Raw genomic sequence first — 25,117 nt, 5'->3', positions numbered from 1 at the left:
AAGTATATAATGTAATTATGTATATAATTATATATATAAAAGTTCCCTTCTCAATAGAAATATAATTTTGAGTCTACTGTTATTGCAAAGTTAATTAAAACATGATTGATACACAGAGCGAGTGAACGACTTCATTTTAATCATTGAAGATCATGAACAAGAAAAAATCCTACCCTGTTTACAAAGGGCTTCTCAGGCAGGGAAAAACCTCTAATTACACCAAAACTGCTCTAATCTATGGAGCCTGTGTATGGCCATGTGTCCCACAGGTGGCCACACTACCTGAAGGAAGTCCAGGCTTGCTAGTCTCTGAGCCTTCAACCAGCTGGGAAGAGTTTCCCATGTTTGGAATCCATTTTCACAGTGCCTCTTTTGTTCACAGAATGTCAAAGCACTGTGAGTGCTCCAAACAGAATCAAACTCCAACGAATAACAAGTAATTTTGGAATGTTTTACATGACGGTAAGTCAATAAATTCACTCAGCTTTAACATCTCAAAGGAAGGAGCACAGAAGCAGCCTTGTTACAGAGATAATTAATAAGCATGATCTACTGCAGGGTCTTGGTTATGATCTTAGCTGCTAAGGCTTGCTCCAACTACAGTAAATCAGATCAGGGCTTTAAAAAGACTCCATATATGGCAATTACACATGACCACCTTTCTTGAAATATGCCTCTTCCAAGCTTGGCTAATGAACAACCCAAACACCGAAGTCCAAATACAAAAATTTGTTTTCCTCCAATAAGCTATATTAATCTGGACATACTAAAACAATACACAGTGATAAGAAAAATTTATGACATGTGGCCGTGTGCAGTGGCTCACGCCTGTAATCCCAGAACTTTGGGAGGCTGGGGTGGGTGGATCATCTGAGGTGAGGAGTTCGAGACCAACCTGGCCAACATGGTGAAACTCTGTCTCCACTAAAAATACAAAAAGTAGCTGGGCGTGGTGATGCATGTCTATAATCCCAGCTACTCAGGAGGCTAAGGAAGGAGAATTGCTTAAACCCAGGAGGTGGAGGCTGCAGTGAGCCGAGATTGTGCCACTGCACTCCAGTATGGGTGACAGAACAAGACTCCATCTCAAAAAAAAAAAAAAAAAAGTTGATGATATGCAACACATCAGGCTTAGAGAGGAACACACAATTTTTTCTGTGCTAAACAGAAGCAATTAAGTGTGTTTTCACATGGGCTTCTAAATTTAACTCTTAGGAAAGAACTACTTATCAATAATCACAATAAGTCCATCAAAGCTGTCAACTTACTTTGAAAATCCTTCATTTAAGATGCCCCCCTTTTCCTTTGAAGAAATACAATATAATTTAGAAATAAGCACATGCCTTCTGCTTTTGTATATTATCAAACTGCCTAAAAAGAGCCAAACACTTTCAAAGGCATGTTTGCAGAAGAAATAAAGATAAGAAAGCCATAATGATAGCTTAATGGGTAAGGGATAAGAGTCACACTCGATTCTGCCAAAAGCAGACCTGTAGAGGTTCAGACACGCATCCAAGAATCAGCTCTGTCTGCCAACATATCAAACCGTCAGTGCATGCAACTGGCAAGAAAGCCCAGGGAGCTGCCACGGAGCCTGTCACTATCACTCATGAGGAAAGACAGACAAGTTCACCAGATAGCTAAAACTGCAGAGGACCTCCTCTTCAAACCAAAGTTAAACATTCTTCCCTCAAGAGAACTTACACTCTAAGGCCCAACACATTCTGCCAACAATTCACTTGCTGAAATAAATTTCTCTGATTAACTATGCCACAGAGAATTTAGGCTTTTGGCAACACAGTATTGCCTTTTGCTATGGCAAATGATGGCACACTGTTTTATAAATGGCCTTTCTCAAGATGAAAGAAACTACTTAGTTAATGGATACCTACCACACACTGTGACTGCTAACAGCTATCCTAAGTCAGTCATGTTGCATAAGATAGACAAGACATTGAAAAGCTGGCTGCGTGCGGTGGCTCACATCTCTAATCCCAACACTTTGGGAGGCTGAGGCGGGAGGTTCACTTGAGCCTAGCAGTTCAAGACCAGCCTGGGTAACACAGTGGGACCTTGTTTATTTAAAACATTTTTTTTAATTAAAAAAAAAGAAAAAAGAAGAAAAAGTTAGGAGGTGTGATAGAACATTTCATTGCCTTCCACAAAAAATATCAAGATCCATCTAAGAATATTGAACATTAAACGTTTCCTTTGCTTTTCAAATGAAGGCCCCATTCTTACGAAAATGTAAAAAACAAACAAAAAACTTATTACAAAAATTAAAGGTAATTGAACTATTTTGTATTGAGAAATTTTAATAAATGGAGTTTTGAGTAAGTTTTCTATTTCCTTAGACCCGTTTAAAGATATAGCAATCTATTATGATTTCATATAATATTTCACTGTTTCTCATCTTGAGAGAGGTACATGGCTCACACAAGATCAAGAAAAGTCAAATTAATTTGGTATCTTGGTAAAACCCCTTGAGACTTCTAGAGATGCTGTGAAATGTCACAAAAATAGAGCTGGGAATCACTCTCATACATATGTTGTCTTTGTGATTCATTATTTAGATCTAACCTACTTTCCAAAAGGATCTGAGGAGGCTGGAGATTTTCTCAGTATGGTGCGAAGCAAAAAGGGGGTTTGATAAAAAGCTTTTTGGTGGTGATGTTAAGAGTTATAAAATTTCTTTTTCCTGAAACTCTGTGCTTGAGAAAATAAATAAGGAGAAGAAAAGTTATACAATTTCTAAAGATGATAATGACAAAGATCTCTTACACCAGGAAACAAAAACAAGAAAACGGGCTTTGGGTATAGACAAATACACTTTTTATATATAAAAATGGAATAGGTATATAAACAAAAGTCAGCCCTGGCAAGTAAAAAAGCAAATACCTCTCCCTTGGCAGATCATTTCCTTTAAGACAAGAATAAGCATGGAGGCTCTCCAGGAACATCAAAGGGTTAGGAAAGAGAGAGAAGGGGAGAAAGGCTCCAAGATAGAGGAGCAGAAAACACACACGAAAAAGGATATGGAGCCTAAGACTGAGTGACGTGAGATCATAACAGATTTTGGCATGTTACAAACACTTAGGTAGATGAGATGCTGTATATCTGCAAGTAACGCTGGAAAATGTGATTCAATTATCTTTGCAGCTTAACCCTTTTGGCCAAAAAACCCACTCATTGCAGACCACCACCGAACACTAATATGGTAGAGAAAGAGTCCAACTTCTAAAATTTAAATTGTAATATGTACTTATTGAATATTCAACAATGATTAAAAGACTCAGGACAGGTAATTTAAAAATGCTACTCTTCAAGGTCTTCATCATTTAAAAATTTGGTGCCTCTGTCTAAATTAAATCAAATCTGAATATATTAACCCAAAATACTTCTTCCACTATCCCATTAACATTATAATCTCAGTATAGAATTCAGACACATGAAAAGACTATTGAACTTCTTTAGGAATTAGGAAAATAAACCCAACAATATCACAACTAATTACTCCCACTTGCAAAAGCTTTATTCTTCAACAATGGGCAACCCTAAGTAAAACAGTGAATTGCACTAGGGTTTTGCCTTTGCTTTTAGGATTTACATCGCTATTGCCACACAGTACCCACAACTCCTTAAAGTACAGCTTCCAAAGTGTGTGGTGTAAATCAGGGGTCCCCAACCTCAGGGTCACAGATTGGTACTGGTCCGTGGTCTGTTAGGAACCAGGCTGCACAGCAGGAGGTAAGTGACAGACAACAGAGCATTACTGCCCGAGCTCTGCCTCCTGTCAGATCAGCTGCGGCATTAGATTCTCATAGGAGCTCCAGCCCTACTGTGAACTGCGTATGTGAGGGATCTAGATTGTGGCTCTTTACGAGAATCTAACGCCTGATGATCTGTCATTGTCTTCCATCACCCCCGGATTGGACCGCTGTTTAGATGCAGGAAAACAAGCTCAGGGCTCCCACTGATTCTACATGATGGTGAGTTGCATAATTATTTCATTATATATTGCAATACTAACAGAAATAAAGTGCACAATAAATGTAATGTGTCTGAATCATCCTGAAACAATTCCCCAATCCCCATCCATTGAAAAACAGTCTTCCACAAAACTGGTCCCTGGTGCCAAAAAGGTGGGGGAATGCTGGTGTAAATGATTATGGTTCTGCCAAATGTTGGACATGTCCAACCCCTGCACTGGCAGTCTAGTCGCTCTAGTATCCCACACAAATATCATTTTTATGTATGATAAGGGAAAGACAAAGGCAGGGGGAAGCATGGCCCTTGACCTCCATGGAGTTGAATTCCCATTTCCTAGGCTTCCAAAAATCTACAGTTAGGGATCTGGGAAATGGGTCAGATGGGACGTAAAACGGGGGAAACTTCTTTTCTCTCCTTTCCCTTACTTCTACACTCCTACACATTTTTCTACCAATTTACTAATCGATATCCACAGCAGGGTTGTAAGCACAAACACTCACGGACTATAAGAGACCTCAGAGTGTGGTGGGATCAGTGATGAACCTGTCTTACCTACAACTCTGGCCGACTGTAGTACTTGCAGGAATCCAAGTGCTGTGTGGCCACACATGTCATTTTGTTACAAGAAAAATCAGCAATCCAGGTATGGATATATAAAATATGGTAATTTTTAAATGTTGGTAGCAAATGCTTAGCCTGTGCTTTCCTTTTATTAAAAAGAAAAAGCTGGCCGGGTGTGATGGCTCACGCTTGTAATTTCAGCACTTTGGGAGGCCGAGGCGGGTGGATCACTTGAGGTCAGGAGTTTAAGACCAGCCTGGCCAACATAGTAAAACCCCATCTCTACTAAAAATACAATAAAAGTAGTTAGGCATGGTGGCATGTGCCTGTAATTCCAGCTACCATGGAGGCTGAGGCAGAAGAATCACTTGAGCCTAGGAGGCAGAGGTCGCAGTGAGCTGAGACTGCACCAGCACACTCCAGCCTGGGCAACAGAGCAAAATTCCACCTCAAAAACAACAACAAAAAAAAAAACAAAAAAAAACCACCAAACAAACAAAGGCCGGGCATGGTGGCTCATGCCTGTAATCCCAGCACTTTGAGAAGCCGAGGCGGGTGGATCACCTGAGGTCAGGAGTTCAAGACGAGCCTGGCCAACATAGTGAAACCCCGTTTCTACTGAAAATACAAAAATTAGCCGGGCGTGATGGCATGTGCCTGTAATCCCAGCTCAGGAGGCTGAGGAAGGAGAATCACTTGAACCTGGGTGGCAGAGGTTGCAGTGAGCTGAGATTGCGCCACTGTACTCCAGCTCGGGTGACGAGAGCAAAACTCCGTCTCAGAAAAAAAAAAAAGAAAGAAAGAAAAGAAAAGCAAAAGCTGAGCATGCCTGGAAGCAGTGACTTTGTAAGTGACTCAGACCTGCCTGGATCCTCCAGGGCACTGAACCCGAAGGGCCCAGTCTCAAGGTTTATTCTGCACACTCCCGAGGAGCTTCCCTCTTCCTTAGACTAGTGGTTACTCTGTTTCAATTTTTACATACACAGATAACTTCAGTGTGTAAACAGAAGGTGAAAACCTACATATTACAGTTAACATATTTCTGTCACTTAGGTACAAAAAATGATTTCCTTTGTGAGTTCTCAAAATAAATAACATTCAAAGTATTGAATACTTAATATAATTATCTAAAAGAGATAAATGATACAGGCATGGTTAACTTTACCAGTCTTTACAATTAAGATAACACCACAATAAAAAAAAAAAGATGAAAAGTGCTTTTATCTAACAACACTACCTGAGGGGGAAAAAGTCAGTAATTAATGAATCATAATGAAAAGAATCTTCTTTGGAAATTCTGAAATGGTCAATGGATTTATGAAGTTACCAAGAAGGCACCTGGTAAATGCTCTAGCAGAATACTAAGCAGCGCCTACAATGAGCCAGAAAGTAATATATGTATTTTTAAAACATGTGAACTAACAGTGTCACTGAGTCAGACTCAGCCACTGAGTCTTAAGTCCCTTTGTGTTTTTGTGGTGTTTTTGCCTCTTCAGTCTGCAAATGTGGCAACAGCAAGGCTCTTTCCTTATCTTGGTCCAGAAGGCCAGACTAATGCAGTTGCCACAGACCCTTTCTCCTTCACTGATTACAGAATCATACCAACCACAGCAGTGCCGCAGCTGATGGTGGAAGACTGCCTTTCTTCAAGCTAAGAAAGAAGAACTGCACTGAATTCAAAGATATCAAAGAATGAACCACGGACATTTTCTTGTTGTTTATGAATTCCTCTTTCAGTCTGGAGGGAGAACTCACATTTTTGGACTGGACAAATTATAAACTTATCTTGTAAGGAAATTTCTTGCACTGTGCTTTAAAAGTCTGAAGATTTGCTCCAAATGCCAACAGCCACCTACCATCTCTACTGTTTTGAGTCTTGCCCTTGAACTGAGAAAGGACAAGCAGAGAGACAAAAAAAGCACACGCTACAGCATTTCTTTTACTAAAACTTTCCATTTGGCAGCGGCATTTTCAACACGATGGAAATGAACCTTCCTACTTTTTCTAGTGATCTAATTTTAATTAAAAACACTATATATCAAGAGATTGATGCCCGATATAAAGGAAAAGTGATAAGTGAAGCAGAAACCAAGGGGTACTTCTCTCTGGCTTTTGGAGGTAAGTTCTTAAAAATATTAAATAGCAATAATTGTCGACATTTTAAATTATACTTACGAGATAATTGTCTTTTTTGGTTAAGCAGGCTAAAGAGCAACATACTAGACTACTAGCTATATTACATTAACACCTTTTTAAGAAAATTTCAGATTAGATTTTACTCACATAGGATCACTCTGAAAGTGTTTCATACAAACCACAAACTTGTAATTGTTTAAACCTGTCAAGGTAAAATAAAATTCGGGAAATATCTGTGTTCTTTTGAAAAACTAAAAAGGACTTTGTCCATTTTCCCAAAACTGCTTTTGGTTTTACAGAAAACATTAAAAAATACAAAAAGTGGCATTAAGTGGGAGATACATGCCTTAGGGTGTTACGTGGAGGAAACATGAAAAAGTTGTCCTTATAAATGATTAGCTTCCAGTAAAGAGATGCCATATCTAACATGCATATAAAGTAAAATTATCATTGTTTTTGGTTAAAACTACCATTACACACTAGTCTATGGCGAGAATAAGGTCTGAGAAGAGAAAATCAAGACTATATACTCTTTCCAAACAATGGATGAGTACTGCCGCTGAAAATGACCAAGAAAAAATACGTACATACCCTTACTGTCTCTCTGGTAGATCAGATTGTCACTATTACTAGCCCAGTCATTCAAATTTACAACCAATAACTCTCAAATCACGGACTTTAAATCATTAATTTTTATCATTAATCTACAGGGGGTTGTTTTAAGAATAAACGTGCATAGCTTTGGGCTTAATGTAGTAGCACATTTCATTAAGAATCCTGACCCAGCTGGGTGCAGTGGCTAGTGTAATTCGAGCACTTTGGGAGGCTGAGGTGGGATGATCGCTTGAGGCCAGGAGTTGGAGACCAGGTTGGTCAACACAGCAAGACCCTATCACCATAAAAAATTTGTAGACACCCTATCTCTATTTAAAAGAAAAATATTTAGCTGGTATGGTAGCTCACACCTACAGTCCTAGCTACTCAGGGCAGGGGCTGAGGAAGGAGGATCGTTTGAACACTACAGCCTGGGCAACAGAGTGAGACCCTGTCTCAGAAAAAAAAAAAAAAAGAATCTTGACCCTTACCAAGAAGGCAGAGTTTTGACACAGAAAGTTCTAACGTCCTTTAGTAACTTCAGCTTATAATTTTCTAAGAAAATACAATAGAGCCTAAGGACTAAAAAAATTAATAAAATTCTTTAAAAGTGCACAGTAGTTTTAATCTATATGATATAGCAGCTGGTAAAGTGCTTGGCAAATGACATATTCAATAAATGTCACTGAATTAAGGTATGTATCTGAGTTAAATAATCACCTTGGTTAAAAACAAGGTAAAATGCTATATATATATATATATATTTTTTTTTTTGAGATGGAGTATATATATACAATTTTTTTTTTTTTTTTGATATGGAGTCTTGCTCTGTTGCCCAGGCTGGAGGACAATGGTGCGATCTTGGCTAACTGCAACCTCCGCCTCCCAGGTTCAACTGATTCTCCTGCCTCAGCCTCCTGAGTAGCTGGAATTGGAGGCGTGTGCCACCATGCCTGGCTAGTTTTTGTGCTTTTAGTAGCAATGGGGTTTTACCTTGTTGGTTAGGCTGGTCTCAAACTCCTGACCTTGTGATCCGCCTGGCTCAGCCTCCCAAAGTGCTGGGATTATAGGTATGAGCCACTGTGCCTGGCCTAAAATGCAGTATTGAAATAGTTTTTGCCAAAGAAAATCATTAAATGCCAGAACCAATTTTATAGAGCTTGATGGTACTGTAAACCTATATTATTAATACTTTCAATTAGCCAGGTTATACTGTAGACTGTCTAGCTGTAAGAAAGAGAAAAATCAGTTCTGTTTGCTTTTACAAGTCATGTGCCACAAATGCTGTTTTGGTCAGTGACAGACTGCATAATACATAACAGTGGTTTCTTAAGATTATAATACCACATTTTCACTGTACGTTTTCTCTTAAGATGTTTTTAGATGTACGAATTCTTACCAATGTGCTACAACTGCCTCTCACATTCAGTACAATAACATGCCGTACAGGTTTGTAGCCTCAAAGCAATACCATATCTTCTAGGGGTGTAGGCTATGTCATTTATGTTTGTGTAAGTACAGTCTATGATGCTCATACAACAAAACTGCCTAATGACATCTCTTAGGACATATTCCCGTTGTTTAGTGACTCATGACTGTACTTTGTTATTGATTCACATGCTAGGTTTAGATTCTTAAAAAATTCCTCAGAACACACTTTACAGAATATTCTTGGGGCATTTTGTAATTAAGTGATAGGTAAGCATATAGATATTTAAAAAAGATTCCCCATTACTACTTTATTCCTAAGAGGTGTCCACAGTGAAAATCAAAACACCTCTGATACTGGTCTTGAGGAAAAACATCTTCTAAGAGAAGTATTACCAGTGAGGTGTGCTGCTTGTAGCAGGTATGTATTGGGTTGATGTAAAATATTTGTGGTTCTTGACATTACTATAATTGCAAAAACCACAATTACTTTTGGACCAACCTAATAGTGAGGTATGTTGCTTATAGCAAGTATGTATAATAGGGAGGTATGTTGCTCACTACCTTGCTGAGGGAATAGTGAATCACAGAAGCATGATTTCCTCATCACAGAAGAGCGGACTTTGGAGACAAGTTTCCCTTGAAGATTAGACCAGATGTGTACGAACCCTGTAGCTGCCTTTTCAGAGGCTGGTCTCCACATGGAGAACTAACAGTCCTAGTACCATTTACTGAATAGAACATTCCTCTCAGCATTTTCTTTAGAAGTGATGAGAGAGATTTTTAGTCTATTGGCCCAATTATTTTATTTATGAGCCCTTTCAAATCTATTTATTCCTAAGTAATCTTTGTTAAACTATGTTTTCGTAGGAAACTGTCTTCCATCTAACTTTTAAATTTATAGGCAAAAGTTCTTCACAGTGGCTTGTTTTTAAAAATGTGTGTTCTCTGCCTTTAGTTGGAACATATTTATATTTTTATTTCTAATACTGCATATTGTACCTCCCCTTGTTTTTTTAATGATTGTTGCTCAATCATGTTATAGTGGAATTTTTTGTTTTGTTGATCTGCTCTATTCTATTGAAATTTCTACTTTTTGCAATTAATTTCTACTCCTTATTTTCCTTCAACTTTACTCAGATTTCCCTATTTTCCTCCCTAAATTCTTTGGATGAATGGCCTATATTTGGCAATTTTTATAAACCTCTAATATATACTTGAAAAAAACGCAAATTCTCTAATTGCTAGAAGTAGGATTCTTTTTTTTCTTTTTTCTTCTCAGACATACTTTATCATCAGTTAATGTCAGTAGCAGAACTGGACAAAATTTTCATCACTGAGAGTAGCAGGGTTTTTTTTTTGAGACGGAGTCTCGCTCTGTTGCCCAGGCTGGAGTGCAGTAGTGTGATCTTGGCTCACTGCAACCTCTGCCTCCCGGGTTTAAGCAATTCTCTGCCTCAGCCTCCTGAGTAGCTGGGATTATAGGTGCCCGCAACCACGTCTGGCTAATTTATTTTTTTTTTTTTTGTATTTTTAGTAGAGACAGGTTTTCACCATCTTGGCCAGGCTGGTCTTGAACTCCTGACCTCGTGATCCACCCTCCTCGGACTCTCAAAGTACTGGGATTATAGGTGTGAGCCACTGCGTCTGGCCAGCAGGGTTTTTTATATGTCCATCGTATCAGGTTAACTGTATTGTTCAACTATCCAGTAACTTTATTGTCTGTGGCCAGATGTGGTGGCTCACACCTGTAATCCTAGCACTTTGGGAGGTCAAGGTGGGAGGATCATTTGTGGCCAGGAGGTTGAGACCAGCCTGGGCAATAAAGCAAGACCTCATCTCTTAAAAAAAAATTGTCTGCTTTATCTGTCAATTACTAAAGTGGTTTATTAAAATCTGTCACTATAATTATGGATTTTTAACATTCAATTTGCAATTCTGACATACACTAAGTATACATCATTCAAAATTATTTTATCTTCTAGGTCACTTATTCCTTTCATCATTATGTGGTAACTTTTACCCCAATGATGCTTTACAGTTTACTACGTATGACTCACACAGACACCCGCCTTTTTTGCTTGATAGCTGCCTGATAAATCTCATTCTGTTGCTTACTTTCAACCTTTCCAGGATCTTAAGGGTTTTTAAAGTTTCTTGAAAACAGCATACAGGGCCAAGTGTGGTAGCTCACATCTGTAATCCAGCACTTTGGGAGGCCAAGACAGGAGGACTGCTTGAGCCCAGGAGTTTGAGACCAGCCTGGACAATATAGAGACCTTGTCTCTACAAAATATAAAAAAGTATTAGCTGGGAGTGGTGGCGTGCACCTGTGGTCCCAGCCACTTGGGAGGCTGAAATGGAAGGATCACTCAAGCCTCAGAGGCTGAGGCTGCAGAGCCATAATGGTGTGTTACTGCACTCCAGGTTGGGTGTCACAGCGAGACCTGTCTCTAAAAAATAAAGAAAGAAAAATAATTAAAAACATTAAAACAGTATGTAGGCAAATTCTACATGTTTATCCAATCTGAGTCTTTTAACTGGCAAGTTTAGTTCACTTAACATTTGTTCTAAATTGATTGATTTCTGCCATTTTATTCTGGGCTTTCATTTTCCCACGGTTTCTATTTACTTTTTTCCCACTTCCTGGTTTTTATTGGTTTGAAAGTTAAGATATCCTATTTATGTTCTGCAGTGGAATCTTTTGAATATACAAAACCTTATTAATCAATTTATCTGCCATCATCACAATCTTGGAATGCTTAGGTTTGAACAGCTTTTAGTTTGTTACTGCTTTTTGCAAAATAAAATCATTAAAAGCCAGAACCTATTTCATAGAGCTTGATGGTACCACAAACCTGTATCTTAATATTTTCAATTAATCAGGTTATACTGTACAGCATCTAAGAAAAAGAAAAACCAGTTCTGTCTGCTTTTACCAGTTACACGCTGCAAATGCTCAATAGACACGTGGCTACAGCAAGAATCTGGGGAGACAACTGCTGTTGTTTTTGTTGAAAAGTATATTTTGTTCTCTTGGATTACTGAATTATTGGTTGTTTTTTTCTTCAGTCCTCTGAATATATTATTCTTTTGTCTTCTAAACTCAGTAGCTGCAACTAAGGAATACGCTGTCAGTCTAACTGGTGTTCCTTTGTAAACACTTAATCTTTTTTTTTTTTTTTTCTGAGACAGAGTCTTGCTCTGTCGCCCGGGCTGGAGTGCAGTGGCCGGATCTCAGCTCACTGCAAGCTCTGCATCCCGGGTTTACGCCATTCTCCTGCCTCAGCCTCCCAAGTAGCTGGGACTACAGGTGCCCGCCACCTCGCCCGGCTAGTTTTTTGTATTTTTTTTTTTAGTAGATACGGAGTTTCACCGTGTTAGCCAGGATGATCTCGATCTCCTGACCTCGTGATCCGCCCGTCTCGGCCTCCCAAAGTACTGGGATTACAGGTTTGAGCCACCGCGCCCGGCCAACACTTAATCTTGAGCAACCTTTGGTTGCTTCTCTGTCTTTGGTATCAGAATGTGTCTGGGGGTGTGTGTGTGTGTGTGTGTGTGTGTGTGTGTGTGTGTGTGTACATATATATACACATACATACATATTTTTTTGAGACAGAGTCTCACTCTGTTACCTAGGCTGCAGTGCAGTGGCATGATCTCGGCTCACTGCAACCTCCACCTCCTGGGTTCAAGTGATTCTCCTGCCTCAGGCTCCCGAGTAGCAGGAATTACAGATGCCTGCCATCAGGCTCATCTAATTTTTGTATTTTTAGTAGAGATGGGGTTTCACCATGTTGGCCAGACTGGTCTTGAACTCGTGACCTCAAGTGATCTGCCTGCCTAAGCCTCCCAAAGTGCTGGGATTACAGGTGTGAGCCACAGCGTCCGGCTATATTTCTATGTTTCATGCTTGGAGCCCATTCTATTGTTTAAATCTGGGATCTATGTCTTTTATGGATTCTGGAAAATTCCCAGTCTGATACCAACTCTTCAAATATTGCCTCTCTACAAATCTGCTTTATCATTCTGAAATTCTTATCCATCAAATGTTAGATTTATAATTCTAATCACTCTGTCGTATTTCCATTTTGTCCTTTGTTTTGGATACATTCTGGATTTCCTCAGGTATCTCTTCTAGCTCACCAATTCTCTTTTCAGCTATGACCAATTAACTGTTGAATCCAAGTAGAGAGTGTCTTTTAATTAAAATTTTAATTTCTATTAGTTCTACTCAGCTATTTTTCAAATCTTCCTGTTTTTTTTGTTTTTTGTTTTTTTTAATACAGCATTTATTCTTTTTTACTCTTTTACTTTTTGAGACAGGGTCTCACTCTATCACCCAGGCTGGAGTGCAGTGGCGTGATCATGGCTCACTGCAGCCTCAACCTCCCGGGCTCAGATGATTCTCCCACCTCAGCCTCTCAGGTCTGCCTGGCTAATTTTTTGTATTTTTTATAGAGACGGGGTCTCGCCATGTTGCTCATGCTGGTCTGGAACTCCTGGGCTCAAGTAATCTGCCCGGCTTGGCCTCCCAAAGTAGTGGGATTAGAAGTGTGAACCACTGTGCCTGGCAGCATTTTATTCTTTTCTTTTTGAGACGGAGTTTCACTCTTGTTGCAGTGGCGTGATCTTGGCTCACTGAAGCCTCCGCCTTCCAGGTTCAAACGATTCTCCTGACTCAGTTTCTCCCAAGTAGCTGGGATTACAGGCATCTGCCACTATGCCAGGATAATTTTTTGTATTTTTAGTAGAGACAGGGTTTCACCATGTTGGGCAGGCTGGTCTCGAACTCTTCACCTCAGGTGATCCACCCACCTCAGCCTCCCAAAATGCTGGGATTTCAGGCGTAAGCCACCGCGCAGGGCCTTTATTCTTTTTTCACATTTGCTGTTCTTCCTTTTTACTTTATTTTATAATCTGATTTGGTATTTACATCTATTAGAGTCTCTAGCTTCCATGAACTAAAGTCTTTGGGAAGGGTTGTATAATCCTGCTGTTTGTTGTACGCCACCTTTCATTCACTGCAAAGTATTTCCTTGTATATTTAGTAATTCTAGACCATGAGACATGTCTGATATTCCTGGGCAACCTGGGCTAAGAATGTATCTTGCCAGAAGGGATCTACATTTGCTTCTGCCAGATGCCCTAGAGTAATCACCAGCTGATGATTAATTTTATGTTAATTTCTTGACCCGGGTAAGAAATGACACCAAATGAATGGTACAACTTGAACCTTAAATTTGTATGAAGGAAGACCCATGGTTATTTTTCAGGTAGACATCTTCCTTCTAACCCAAAGCCCAGATTTATTTATTTTTTATTTTTTTAATTGAGACGGAGTCTTGCTCTGTCTCCCAGGCTGGAGTGCAGTGGGGCCATCTAGGCTCACTGCAACCTTCGTTGCCTGGGTTCAAGTGATTCTCCTGCCTAGCCTCCTGAGTAGCTGGGACTACAGGTGCACACCACCACATTCAGCTAATTTTTTTGTATTTTTAGTAGAGATGGGGGTTTTGCCATCTTGGCCAGGCTGGTCTTGAACTCCTGACCTCAGGTGATCCACCCGCCTCAGCCTCCCAAAGTGCTGGGATTACAGGCATGAGCCACCACACCTGGCCAAGACTTCTCATTTTTAATATATATATTTTTCCAATGTATACCTCAGGCTTTCTAGTAATGACCCCTACAACATTTGAAAACAATACTTGTAAAGAGACACAAAGAGCCTGCAGCTCGTGCATGGTACTATCAGAAGGGATAGAAGAAGCATATCACAGGTCTGCATTATAAGCACTCCAGCCTGGGTGACAGAGCGAGACTCCGTCTCAAAAAAAAAAAAAAAAAAAAAAAAAAGAGATAGGCTGGGCGTGGTGGCTCACACCTGTAATCCCAGCACTTTGGGAGGCCGAAGCAGGCGGATCATGAGGTCAGGTGTTTGAGACCAGCCTGGCCAATATGGTGAAACCGTCTCCACTAAAAATACAAAAATTAGCTGGGGGTGGTGGTGCATGCCTGTAGTCCCAGCTACTCGGGAGGCTGAGGCAGAAAAATTGCTTGAACTCAGGAGGCAGAGGTTGCAGTGAGCTGAGATCACGCCACTGCACTCCAGTCTGGGCGACAGAGCGAGACTCCATCTCAAAAAAAAAAAAAAAAACGAAAAGAGAACCTGGATAACACTGATGTCCCTAGGATTCTTTCACTAATAAGATCATTTGTTGAGTCTAGGATGGAGACATAGTCTATGATATTTTGTATTTGTAAATACCTAACAAAATGCCTTACTTTCATGATGGCCTTTTAAGACAAATAGGTCAAATCAGTGGTTTAAATGATTTAGCCAAGGTTGTAGTCAGTAAAATGGCAAAGCCCGGAATAGAATTCTTATCTGCAAACTAAATTCCATGCCAAAAGAGTGTTGCCATGGCAAAGCCACCCTCAGGGAAATATTCTGCAGCTTTTGTATCTAGAAATCATTTGTAAGTTTCGAAAAGGAATGACTAAATAGGAGGCATAAAAATCGAATCCAAAGCTTCCCAAGTAGTTGTTTGATTCAGGTATGGCACAACAAAGAGTATGTCAGCACATTAACTCATGCTTTAGACTTCCACTGTCCAGTATAGCAGGTGCCAGCACATACAGCCATGTAAATTCAAATAAATTAAATTAAATAAACTAAAAAGAAGTGTTCTTCATTTGCACTAGCCACATTTCAGGCTACTATATTAGACAGTGCTGACACAGAACTGTCATTTTCCCTGATTGCAAAGTTTCAGTGGATAGCACTGCTCTAGAATATGGACTGATGAAGTAATTTTATTGTTACAGTAGACTGGAAAGAACATTGGCCTTGAAGCCCGAAAGACCTACTCTTGAATTCTGCATCTGTCACTTATTGCCTTTGCGAATCTTGAGCAGGTTCCTAAACAACTCTGAGCCTCTTGTTTTCTCAACCTGTAAGATGAGGATCAGAAATAAGGTGCTAGAAATATCACTGCTACTCAATAACTCCAGAACTTATAACCTCCCCATTCTTCATTGTAGTCCCACTGCGGTCTTGTGGCTGCCAAAGGCCCTTGCACAGAATAAAAATACACTGTTCCCAAAAGATTCAGGAGGTTGGACAGGGTGGCTCATGCCAGCACTTTGGGAGGCCGAGGTGGGAGGACTGCTTGAGCCCAGGAATTCAAGACCAGCCTGGGCAACACAGTGAGACCTTGTCTTTTGAAAACCACCACCACCACCACCACCACCACCACCACCACCACTTCCCCACAAAGATTTAAGAGAATCACCAAGCCTAAGCCCTTAGTGAATGTAAGAATTTTCTCTGTAAGATTTTATCTTTTTCTTGAGGGGTGGGGTGGGTGTAGTCTGGCACGTTTTATAAAGAAAAACTCATAAAAATAAATAAAACAACTTAGAACTAAAAAAAAGTTATGGTTCACTGTTCTAGTACATTAACTTCAAAAATTAATTTGAATGAAGGAAGTTGGATATGAAGGTGTAACTTGAATTAAATGGGTCAGGTGTCTTGGTGGCATTTCCCAAGAGAATGGCAGAAGAGCAGTTACAGAATCAGGTATAATTACCTGTATGCATAATCAGATACTAACATTTTATTTAAAGAACAAATCCCTAAACAACTGAATAGCTTGCTGACCTGACAAGACTATTTTCCACTTTTAAGACTAGGTAGGCAAAACACACACTCAAGAGAGGCCTTAACACGCACAAAATCATTTTCTGTTGTCTTATCACTTCTCTCCAATAAAGCTATTCCTTTAAATAATTTCCCTAATGAAATGACCTGGTTAAGTGAGTTTTCTGTTCAACTAACAAAACTTTTGTTTCAATCAGTTGAGAATTTTCTAAAGTAAAATGCATGAGTTCACTTTCTTCCTAAGAATGTTCTAGTTAACGTAATAAATACTCCTGATGATTTTAGGTCTCATTAAAACAATTCAACCTATGATACTACAGTGGAGTTAAAGTTACAAAATACTGACATTTCAATGCTGACCCCAGGTTATTCTCTGGATATCTGCTTGATTTTTAGAAAATAAAACCTAGTATTAGCTTGTTTTCTTATAATTTGCCTTCATTTCTTCCACACACGAACTGTAAAAATAATTCCAGACGACTGAAGCTCTGATTAGTTAGCTTCTGGTTACTCATGGTTCAATTATATTTGTGTTATGTCACACTTTCAATTTCACAGGACTTGTGAAAAAAATACAATACAATTCATCTCAGGTTTATGCTAAATGGTAACTGGGTCCAGATAACTTTCCCTACTGACTACTTTAATAATCACACCACTTAGAAGTGATGGCTAAATTAAGTTTCCAGGTAGTAAAGAACAGAATTAAGCCTATTTCACTTAAAAAGAAAATTGGATCTGTGTTCCTTTGCAGAATTTCTCCCACCCTCTTTTTATTTTTTTGAGACAGGGTCTTGCTCTGTTGCCCAGGCTGGAGTGCAGTGGCGCGATCACAGCTCACTGCAGCCTCGATGACTTCCTGGGTTCAAGCGACTCTCCCACCTCAACCTCCTGGGTAGCTGGGACTACAAGTGTGTGCCACCACACCTGGCTAATTTTTCTGCTTTTTTGTGGAGATGGGGTTTTGACATGTTGCCCAGGCTGGTCTCGAACTTCTGGGCTCAAGCAATCTGCTTGCCTCGGTCTCCCAAAGTCCTGGGATTACAGGTGTGAGCCACTGTGCCCAGCTGAATTTTCCCTTTAATGGAATATTCAGTCCAAAGAAAAGAGCAATCTGAAATAATTATGCTGTTAATATTAGTTTAAATAAATCCACCTGAACTTACAGGTATTACGAAGCATGTCTAATATGTCCACAGAATTTAAAATCTGAGAGGTAATTACCTGGAAAAATAGTTTACTGAGAAGTCAAAAGACAGAAACTGTTTCACTTATACTTAAAAGTGTGCTACGGAAAAGAACTTGGGGGTTTCTAGCTTTAAAATAGGCCTTGTTACTTCTCATTCAGGGAATTAAGAGGTGTATAATTTCTAGTAACCTTTTTCTATTTTATACTGAAGACATCCCCCAAGACCAATTACTTCTCAGCCAAGTGAAATTCAAACACATTAACTTTTACTTTTTAAGTTAGAAGCAACATTTCTCCAACTATATCCTTAAATGATAATTAGAGCACAATCGTTACCATAACCAGTTTTGATACCCCTATAGTCAATGTAGAACAAACTGTCCTCAAACACCCATACCTTCAATATCCATACCAACACACTGGAATCAAGTACACTTTTTAGTACTGTAGTTTCTTGGAAGGGCCAATCTAGCTTTGCTGACTGCATCCAATTATTATTAGAGGCTGTAAAAATGCCTGAAAGAACCCTGGACTAAAAAGCAGAAGAGTTATAATCCTAACTCTCCAACAGAGTAATAGTTTTGCATCTCTGAGTCTTAGTTGACTTAACTGCCTCCCTATAGCACATAGGTTACAAACATTAAAGCACCATAGCTCTTGGCTCAGTGCTGGTAACCAGTAGACACTCAATTAAATAAACAGATAGAAAAACCCTACTTAGAAACATATTCAGACAAAATAAAGTAGAAAAAGTAATAAATATCTTTTAAAAAAACCCCACCACCACTATTCTGGGCAAAAATAATACTTTCTTTGTGGAAAGAATTATCTGTATCTGCTCCCATCCTGTGTGTCCCAAACTAAGTTCTGTTGCTCAGGGATGTGGGCAGCTGATAGTCCACAGCTGCAAAAAAACAAAGGCATAAACCTTATTTTAATAAACCAACAACATAAATGTAGTGCTAGTAAATGAAATAGTAAACAAAATTATATACAAAAGAATGTTTCCAGTTTCAGAGCCCAGTATATTTATTTATTTTTTTGAGACAGAGTCTCACTCTGTTGCCCAGGCTGGAGTGCAATCGCGCGATCTCGGCTCGCTGCAACCTCTACCTGCCAGGTTCAAGTGATTACAGGTGCCCACCACCAAGTCCGGCTAATTTTTTTCTGTATTTTTAGTAGAGACGGGGTTTCACCATGTTGGCCTGGGCGGTCTCGAACTCCTGACCTCAGGTGATCCGCCCTCCTCGGTCTCCCAAAGTATTGGGATTACAGGCGTGAGCCACCACGTCTGGTCTCAGAGCCCAGTTTAAAACGTCTGATCTTTCTAACAGACTCATTTATAATCATAAAGTATAGGCCATATTTTGTTTTGTAATTTGAAACTTACTAAATAATGGATTGATAGAAACTAAAGTCACTCGATTTTAAATGTAATAACTATAATAAAACAGATATACTCACAGCTTGCATTTCTATACAGAAGAAATGGTTCATGGAGCTGAAATTCCAAATCTTTATTCACTGGTTCAACTAGATTGTGCATATTTAGTCGATTCACAATGGTAAAACCATGGTAAGGGGAAGCTGACCTTAGATTTAATAGAAGAAAAAAAAATACGCAGTTACCATTTAATCTGTAGAAATGTTATCTACTATGTGCTTTATTTTCATTTCAGAAAAGAGTACGTTAGAACATACAATATTATCAAGCACTTACACCTGTAAACAAAACATTTAAGTCAGATCATATTCTTCCTCTGATGAGAAGTCTCCAAAGACAGTCTCTCAGAGTAAAGGTCAAAGTCCTTACTGAGGCCACCAAGGCCCCACCTGATGTATTCCCCCTCTGACTTCATTTCCTATGGCTCTTCCCCACCTCCTCCTCTCCAGCCACACTGGGCTCCTTGCCACTCTCTCTGCATGTGTGCTTCTACCTAAAGACCTCTTCCTGGATTACTGCCCCAGAAGCTGCACAGCTATCTCATCTCCTGCAAGCCTTTGTTCAGATGTCACCTTTTTCATGAGGCCTACTTGAACTACCCTTTTTAATGTTCCCAAGCTCAATACCTCTAACCTTTCTCTTTTATCCATACCACTTATTTTAAACATTTATTGTCCTGCCCCCACTAGGATGTAAGCCCCATGCAAATGGAGCTTTTGTCTTACTTTTTTCACACATACATCCCAATATAGACACACAGTTGCTGAATGAAATATCATTCCATTGGATTGGCTATAATGGCTGCCCATCATTACAATAACGGTTTTTCTTGCACCAAACAGATCTTTACATAGTGCTCCTGAGTTAGACGGAAAATGCCTTGAATCCTACAATAGGAAACATCCTTGGTTCCCATATCAGAGGGATTCGGTATATGATCCCTTACTCTTCACATGTACCTAACATTTCATAGTTTTTAGTTTGTTTCTCTACGATATATATGGGGTGTTAACACTATTCTACAGACTAGAAGACAAGCTTTGAATGATTAAGGACTGTGCCTGAGGTCACACAAATAATGAGTTACAAATAATGTAATTAGGATTCAGTTTCAGGTTTTCTGACTCCAAATCCAAGCTTCTACTATACGAAGTAATCTCTGCAAAGTGATAGTCTGACATCCTGGTATACCTTTATCCAAGGTACACAAAATAGTCTCACATTTTCCAAACACAGTTTCTTGCGTCTCATTTAATTAGAATCAGTACCATATTAGACTCCGTGAATTGTATTAAATCCAGCCACCACTACACTAAATCTCCTACTTTCTACAATCAGTGCCTCTGTATGATAACAATAAAGCCAGTAAAGTACCTTTTCCAAATATCATAGAAACTAAGGTTCTAATAACAGAGTTTCTAGAGATTTATACTGCTAATGAAGAGTAATGAAGGAAGTGAGGGTAAAGATCCCTTCCTATTTATTTATCTGTTTATTTATTTTATGAGAGTCTCGCTCTGTCGCCCAGGCTGGAGTGCAATGGTTTGACCTCGGCTCACTGTAAGCTCTACCTCCTGGGTTCACGCTATTCTCCTGCCTCAGCCTCCCGAGTAGCTGGGACTATAGGCACCCACCATCACGCCCAGCTAATTTTTTTGTATTTTTAGTAGAGATGGGGTTTCACCGTGTTAGCTAGGATGGTCTCTTATCTCCTGACCTCGTGAACCACCTGCCTCGGCCTCCCAAAGTGCCAGGATTACAGGCGTGAGCCACTGCGTCTGGCCGATACCTTTCTTTTTAAAAGGAGAAAGACGAATAGCAGCGAACAAACAAAGTGTCTAAGAAAGAAGAGCTTGGTGTACAAATATCAAAGAATTACACTTAAAAGAAGAAAAAAATGGAGTGCATTTAGATAAGATCTCAAGGCTTTGTATCAAAATTTGGAAGAGTATTTGACAAATTATTTTAAATTGGCATCAATGGAGAAAGGCAATCCTTAAAAAGCAACTCAATGCAAAAAAAAAAGGGAAAAGACCAGATATCAGTAATAACTCCTGCTGACTCAAGCTTTAGAAAACAAGGGAAGGAACCTGCCCTTGTCAGAGTAAGACCTTAGAGGAATCCAGGAAAACAAGCACCCCATGACTATCATATACTGTCAGTTGTCTTTAGGCCCCAGAAGCTGCCTAACAAAACAGTTGCAATTTGCAAACCAATCTTAAAGATAATGAATTTTTGAATAAGTTAAAAATAAAAAATATGCCATTATGAATAATCCAAGCTTTCTAAAGAACTCTCAAACAAGACACTGTACAAAATCTAGAACTTCTGGGGGTTGGGAAAGAGGACAGAACCAGTCATAAAAGACAACCACTCATGCAGTAATAAAACAACAGAGGTAATGAAAAACATTATTTTACAGAGCTAGTCTATGTGTTATCTTTTCCCCAAATATATATCTTTGTTTTTTCTTTCTAATATGGGGGTAGGGAGAGAGAGGCAGGTATCTGTTTTAGACTCAATCATTATTATTTTGAAATTGCTTTGCTAGGCTTTTAATATAAATTCTAGTTCAGTTTATTCTGAATCACAGAAAGGCTCAGAGAAAAGAAAGAACCTGGTTAAGATTTCACAGCTAGGGAAAGATGAAAACTTGAAGGGGACTAGCAGGAAGGTTCCAAAGACAAATGTACAACAGAATTGAACCGTTTGACATTGTTCACCATTAAACTGTTAAAAAAAAATACACATATTTTAAAAACTTACCTTCGATATACAAATAAGGTCCCTTCTATATCAGTTTTCTCCTATGAAAGACAATGAGTCCATTAGTTTTTTTCCCCATAATCAGACCCCAAACAGTCCCAATGGAGAAGTAATGCTTCACGTTTAAGATCAACTTGTTTCATTTCATTTATTATAAAATTAACCACTTTGGAACAGATAAAGTCTCCCTCTCATTCCACAAATTGTGGTTACCATTTCTAATGTATGCTTTCAGTGCTACTGATGCATACATAAGCATACGCAATGTTTAATCCAGCAACATATCTGTACCTGCAGCATTTTTCTTTTTTAATTAGTAAAGGAGAAAATCATAGAATAAACCTTCACTTTTTATAGCTAAAATGTTTTAGCCAGATTTCTTAACTTCAAGGCTAAGGTCCTGTAAGTTTATCCAAGTTAATTTTAAAAAAGGAAAGGAATGAAATTTTTTTATAGGATACTTTGTTTCATCACTGGGGAGTTTTCGTACATTTTCACAACTAGTAAATTTTGTGGTTAAGAATTCCTACCAAACAAAACCAGCTTGTTATTTTTAGAACTTGAAGAATCATGAATACTGAAAGTATACCCTGCCTCAGTGTAATTATTACAGGCCTTTATCATAGGTCATTTTCTGTGACAAGAGTATTTAGGTTTTAAACACAGTTCAGTGTTTTTTAAAAAATAAATAAGCTTATTAGTCTGCAATTTACAGCCTACAATGGACCTAAATATTTTACTGTAATCAACCCATTATTAACATTTTAAATGTTGGTCACATATTGAATGTGTTGGGATTAAAAAATTTAGAAAATTGATCATCTTGATTTCTTCCAGAAGTACTACCCTAGCTTAAATATCATTATTTTCCTTCCTAAGGATTCAGAGGCTTTTTCTTACCTTTAAAACGTTAGGTTATTACTATAAGAAATTGGTAATCAACTGTCTTACAGTAAAAGAAAACTTGCCCACCAGAAAACATCACATAAAGTTACAACTCACTGTAAAATAACAACAAAGAGAGAAAAGATTTTTGTTATGCTCTACGTGCCAGGATCCAAATAAATGGTAGCAGCTTATTTTTCAATTCAGGTTATTATAGCTTGTATTTCTTATTTAAAACAGAACTCCCCAATGTAAAATTTTAAAATATTGAAAGCCTTTGTGAAAAACTAGAAAAACTCTTTAGTAAAAAGTCCTAGCCCCAAGTCTTCACCCTTGGTCTGCAATCCATATTTCACAAATTTACATATATGCCAAGAAAAGAAAAAAGATTCATAAAATTTCAAACTAAGGCAATGTCCAAAATAGCTACATTTAAAAAACAATCTACAATTTTATTCCTTGTGGTTTCCCATACCTCCTTCTCTTCCAGGAGGCAAAGATAAACAACGTGATTATAAAAACTCTCTTCATCTGAATTAACTGTTCATAAATGCCAAATGATTTTCGATAAATTACTAATAAAAATAATCTACGCATCTGTATTATAGGGTAAACGACATACTACAGTCATCTTCCAGAGTTGTTAGTTTAAGGATTTCACATCTTATTGAAATGTGAACTCCAGTCATTGGTGAATTCAATCCAACAAACATTTACATATTATTTTCTAAGTGTAAAGCCTGTAACTGAATGAGTTAATTAGGAAGGGTCAATTACAAGAAAGTGGGAAATTACGCTAGTTGTTTTTAAACAACTAACAAAGCTTCAAGCAGGGGCTAACGAGAATCAGTGAACAGACTGAATGTAACTTTTCGGACCCTCTCCAGTGCACGAAAGCCAGAAAGTACTGAGCCTGAGGGGAACATTCAGAGATGACATCACCAGCATCATAGGTGGAACAAAACACATTTGCAGGGTCTCTCTTGTTTGTACAAAGGTCTTCGGGGATCCAGTGAACATGGAAGCCCTTTTCCTAAGTGCCTTGAAATCTTTTCCGAAACTGTGTAGTTCGATTAAAGCCGGACCCACCGCACTCCCCCTTCCAAGAATCGAAACTAATTGGATTTTAAGCTTTAAATCCAAATGACCTCTGCGAAAGGGGCTCTCATTTACGTCTGCCGGGGGAGAGAAGGAGTGTTTATTTTATAGACAATGTACATGTAATTTATCTAATAATCCGCAAAGCCTCAAACACAAGCTTTCAGGCACTCTTTTGACCCCACTGGTCTCATAACTCCCAATGTATCTGCAAAGAAGGCAGGTCGCCCACGTCCCCAGACCCGACGCCAAGGGACTGATCCTGCTCCAATCCTCCCCTCCACTGGCTTTTTCTTGGGATGTCTCGAGCCACTTCTCTCACTCCTATCCCCCAATCCCAGGTGGACCTGACACCCCTCAAGCTCTGGCTCGGCTCTTCGCCAGTCCCTGGCCCCGTCTTCACCTCCCTGGCCTCTTGCTGTGTCCCCCACCCCACAGCAACCCGCGCGGCCCCTTTAAGAGACCGCAGCGGCCGGGCGGCCGTCCTCAGAGCCAGGCGGCACTCACCCACTGGTTGGCCTTGGGGCAGAAGGTGTACAGAGCAACCTGGCCCGTGAGGTCTGCGATGCTGGTGATGTAAGGGTCGTGTTGCTTCAGGGCCGCCAGGCTCATCTCCTGCCCAGCTCGACTCAGCGCCTCCATCTTGAATCCCGGAGCCTAGCCCCTCCGGCGGGGGCGGAGTCGCGGACAGGAAAGTGCCATCGAGGCAAGGTTCCCCCATCTGCGTCAGTCCCATCAACTTCCGCCTCTACGTGGGCCTCGCGGCATGGCGGTACGTTAGCCATTCTGGTCCGCCAAGCGCACGCACCGGGCTCCGGGTTCCGGCGTTGTCAGGGTCCACGGCCCTACCACGTGGGGCGGTGTCCACGGCTGCGCAGTGGAGCTTGCAGGCTGGCGTCCGGCGCTTCCCTTCCCTGAGCTAAAACGACTGGGTCCAGGGATCTAACCTCTAGGTAGCTTGCCAAGCTCTTTCCAGGCAAAGGCTGGAGACCGCCGAAGTGCCGGCTTCGCGGTTCGCTGTCTGGCGGGGCCCGGGGCCACAGAAGGAAAACACCTCTGTGGAATGTGGAAACGCGGAACTCTACTGGGCCCGTTTAGAAAGCACAGAAAAGCATGGAAGAAAGGGAGAGGCGAGAAGCCTAGAAAATTACCCTAGATCTTAGGTATGGATGTATCGACCTAAAAGAAAGAAGATGGGGCAAAGTTAATGCAAGCAGAGAGTTTACTTGGGCCAAGCTTGAGGATTGCAACCCAGGAGCATAGATTCAAGTTGCCCTGAATATACACTGATTAGCAGAAGGTACAAGTGGATTTTTTTTTTCTTTTTCTGTATTTCTGTCCTTCGTTTTTTTTTTTTTTTTTTTTT

At 39.7% G+C, this 25,117-nt stretch overlaps 1 protein-coding gene across 5 annotated transcripts in view; it reads right to left on the bottom strand.

Moving 5' to 3' along the window:
• Nucleotides 1-24,503, bottom strand: part of DCP1A (decapping mRNA 1A) — a 61,805-nt gene extending 37,302 nt beyond the window's left edge. For 2 of the 5 annotated variants that reach the window (XM_011986183.1, XM_011986184.1), the window contains exons 1-3: nucleotides 24,259-24,503; nucleotides 21,769-21,809; nucleotides 19,023-19,150 (exon numbers count right to left, since the gene is read on the bottom strand). In XM_011986183.1, the coding sequence (XP_011841573.1) occupies nucleotides 19,023-19,150; nucleotides 21,769-21,809; nucleotides 24,259-24,393 (304 nt within the window). In that variant the 5' untranslated portion in view covers nucleotides 24,394-24,503. Of the gene's footprint in view, nucleotides 1-15,605; nucleotides 15,661-19,022; nucleotides 19,151-21,768; nucleotides 21,810-24,258 lie in introns of all 5 variants that reach the window. The other 3 variants (XM_011986186.1, XM_011986187.1, XM_011986185.1) reach the window with 2 other exon arrangements.
• Nucleotides 24,504-25,117: the final 614 nt, after the last annotated feature.

Source organism: Mandrillus leucophaeus, unplaced genomic scaffold (assembly GCF_000951045.1).
Source record: "Mandrillus leucophaeus isolate KB7577 unplaced genomic scaffold, Mleu.le_1.0 Scaffold296, whole genome shotgun sequence".
NCBI classification, from domain to species: domain Eukaryota; kingdom Metazoa; phylum Chordata; class Mammalia; order Primates; family Cercopithecidae; genus Mandrillus; species Mandrillus leucophaeus.
Note: the sequence above shows the minus strand (reverse complement) of the source record. Positions and strands in the feature narration are given on the sequence as shown.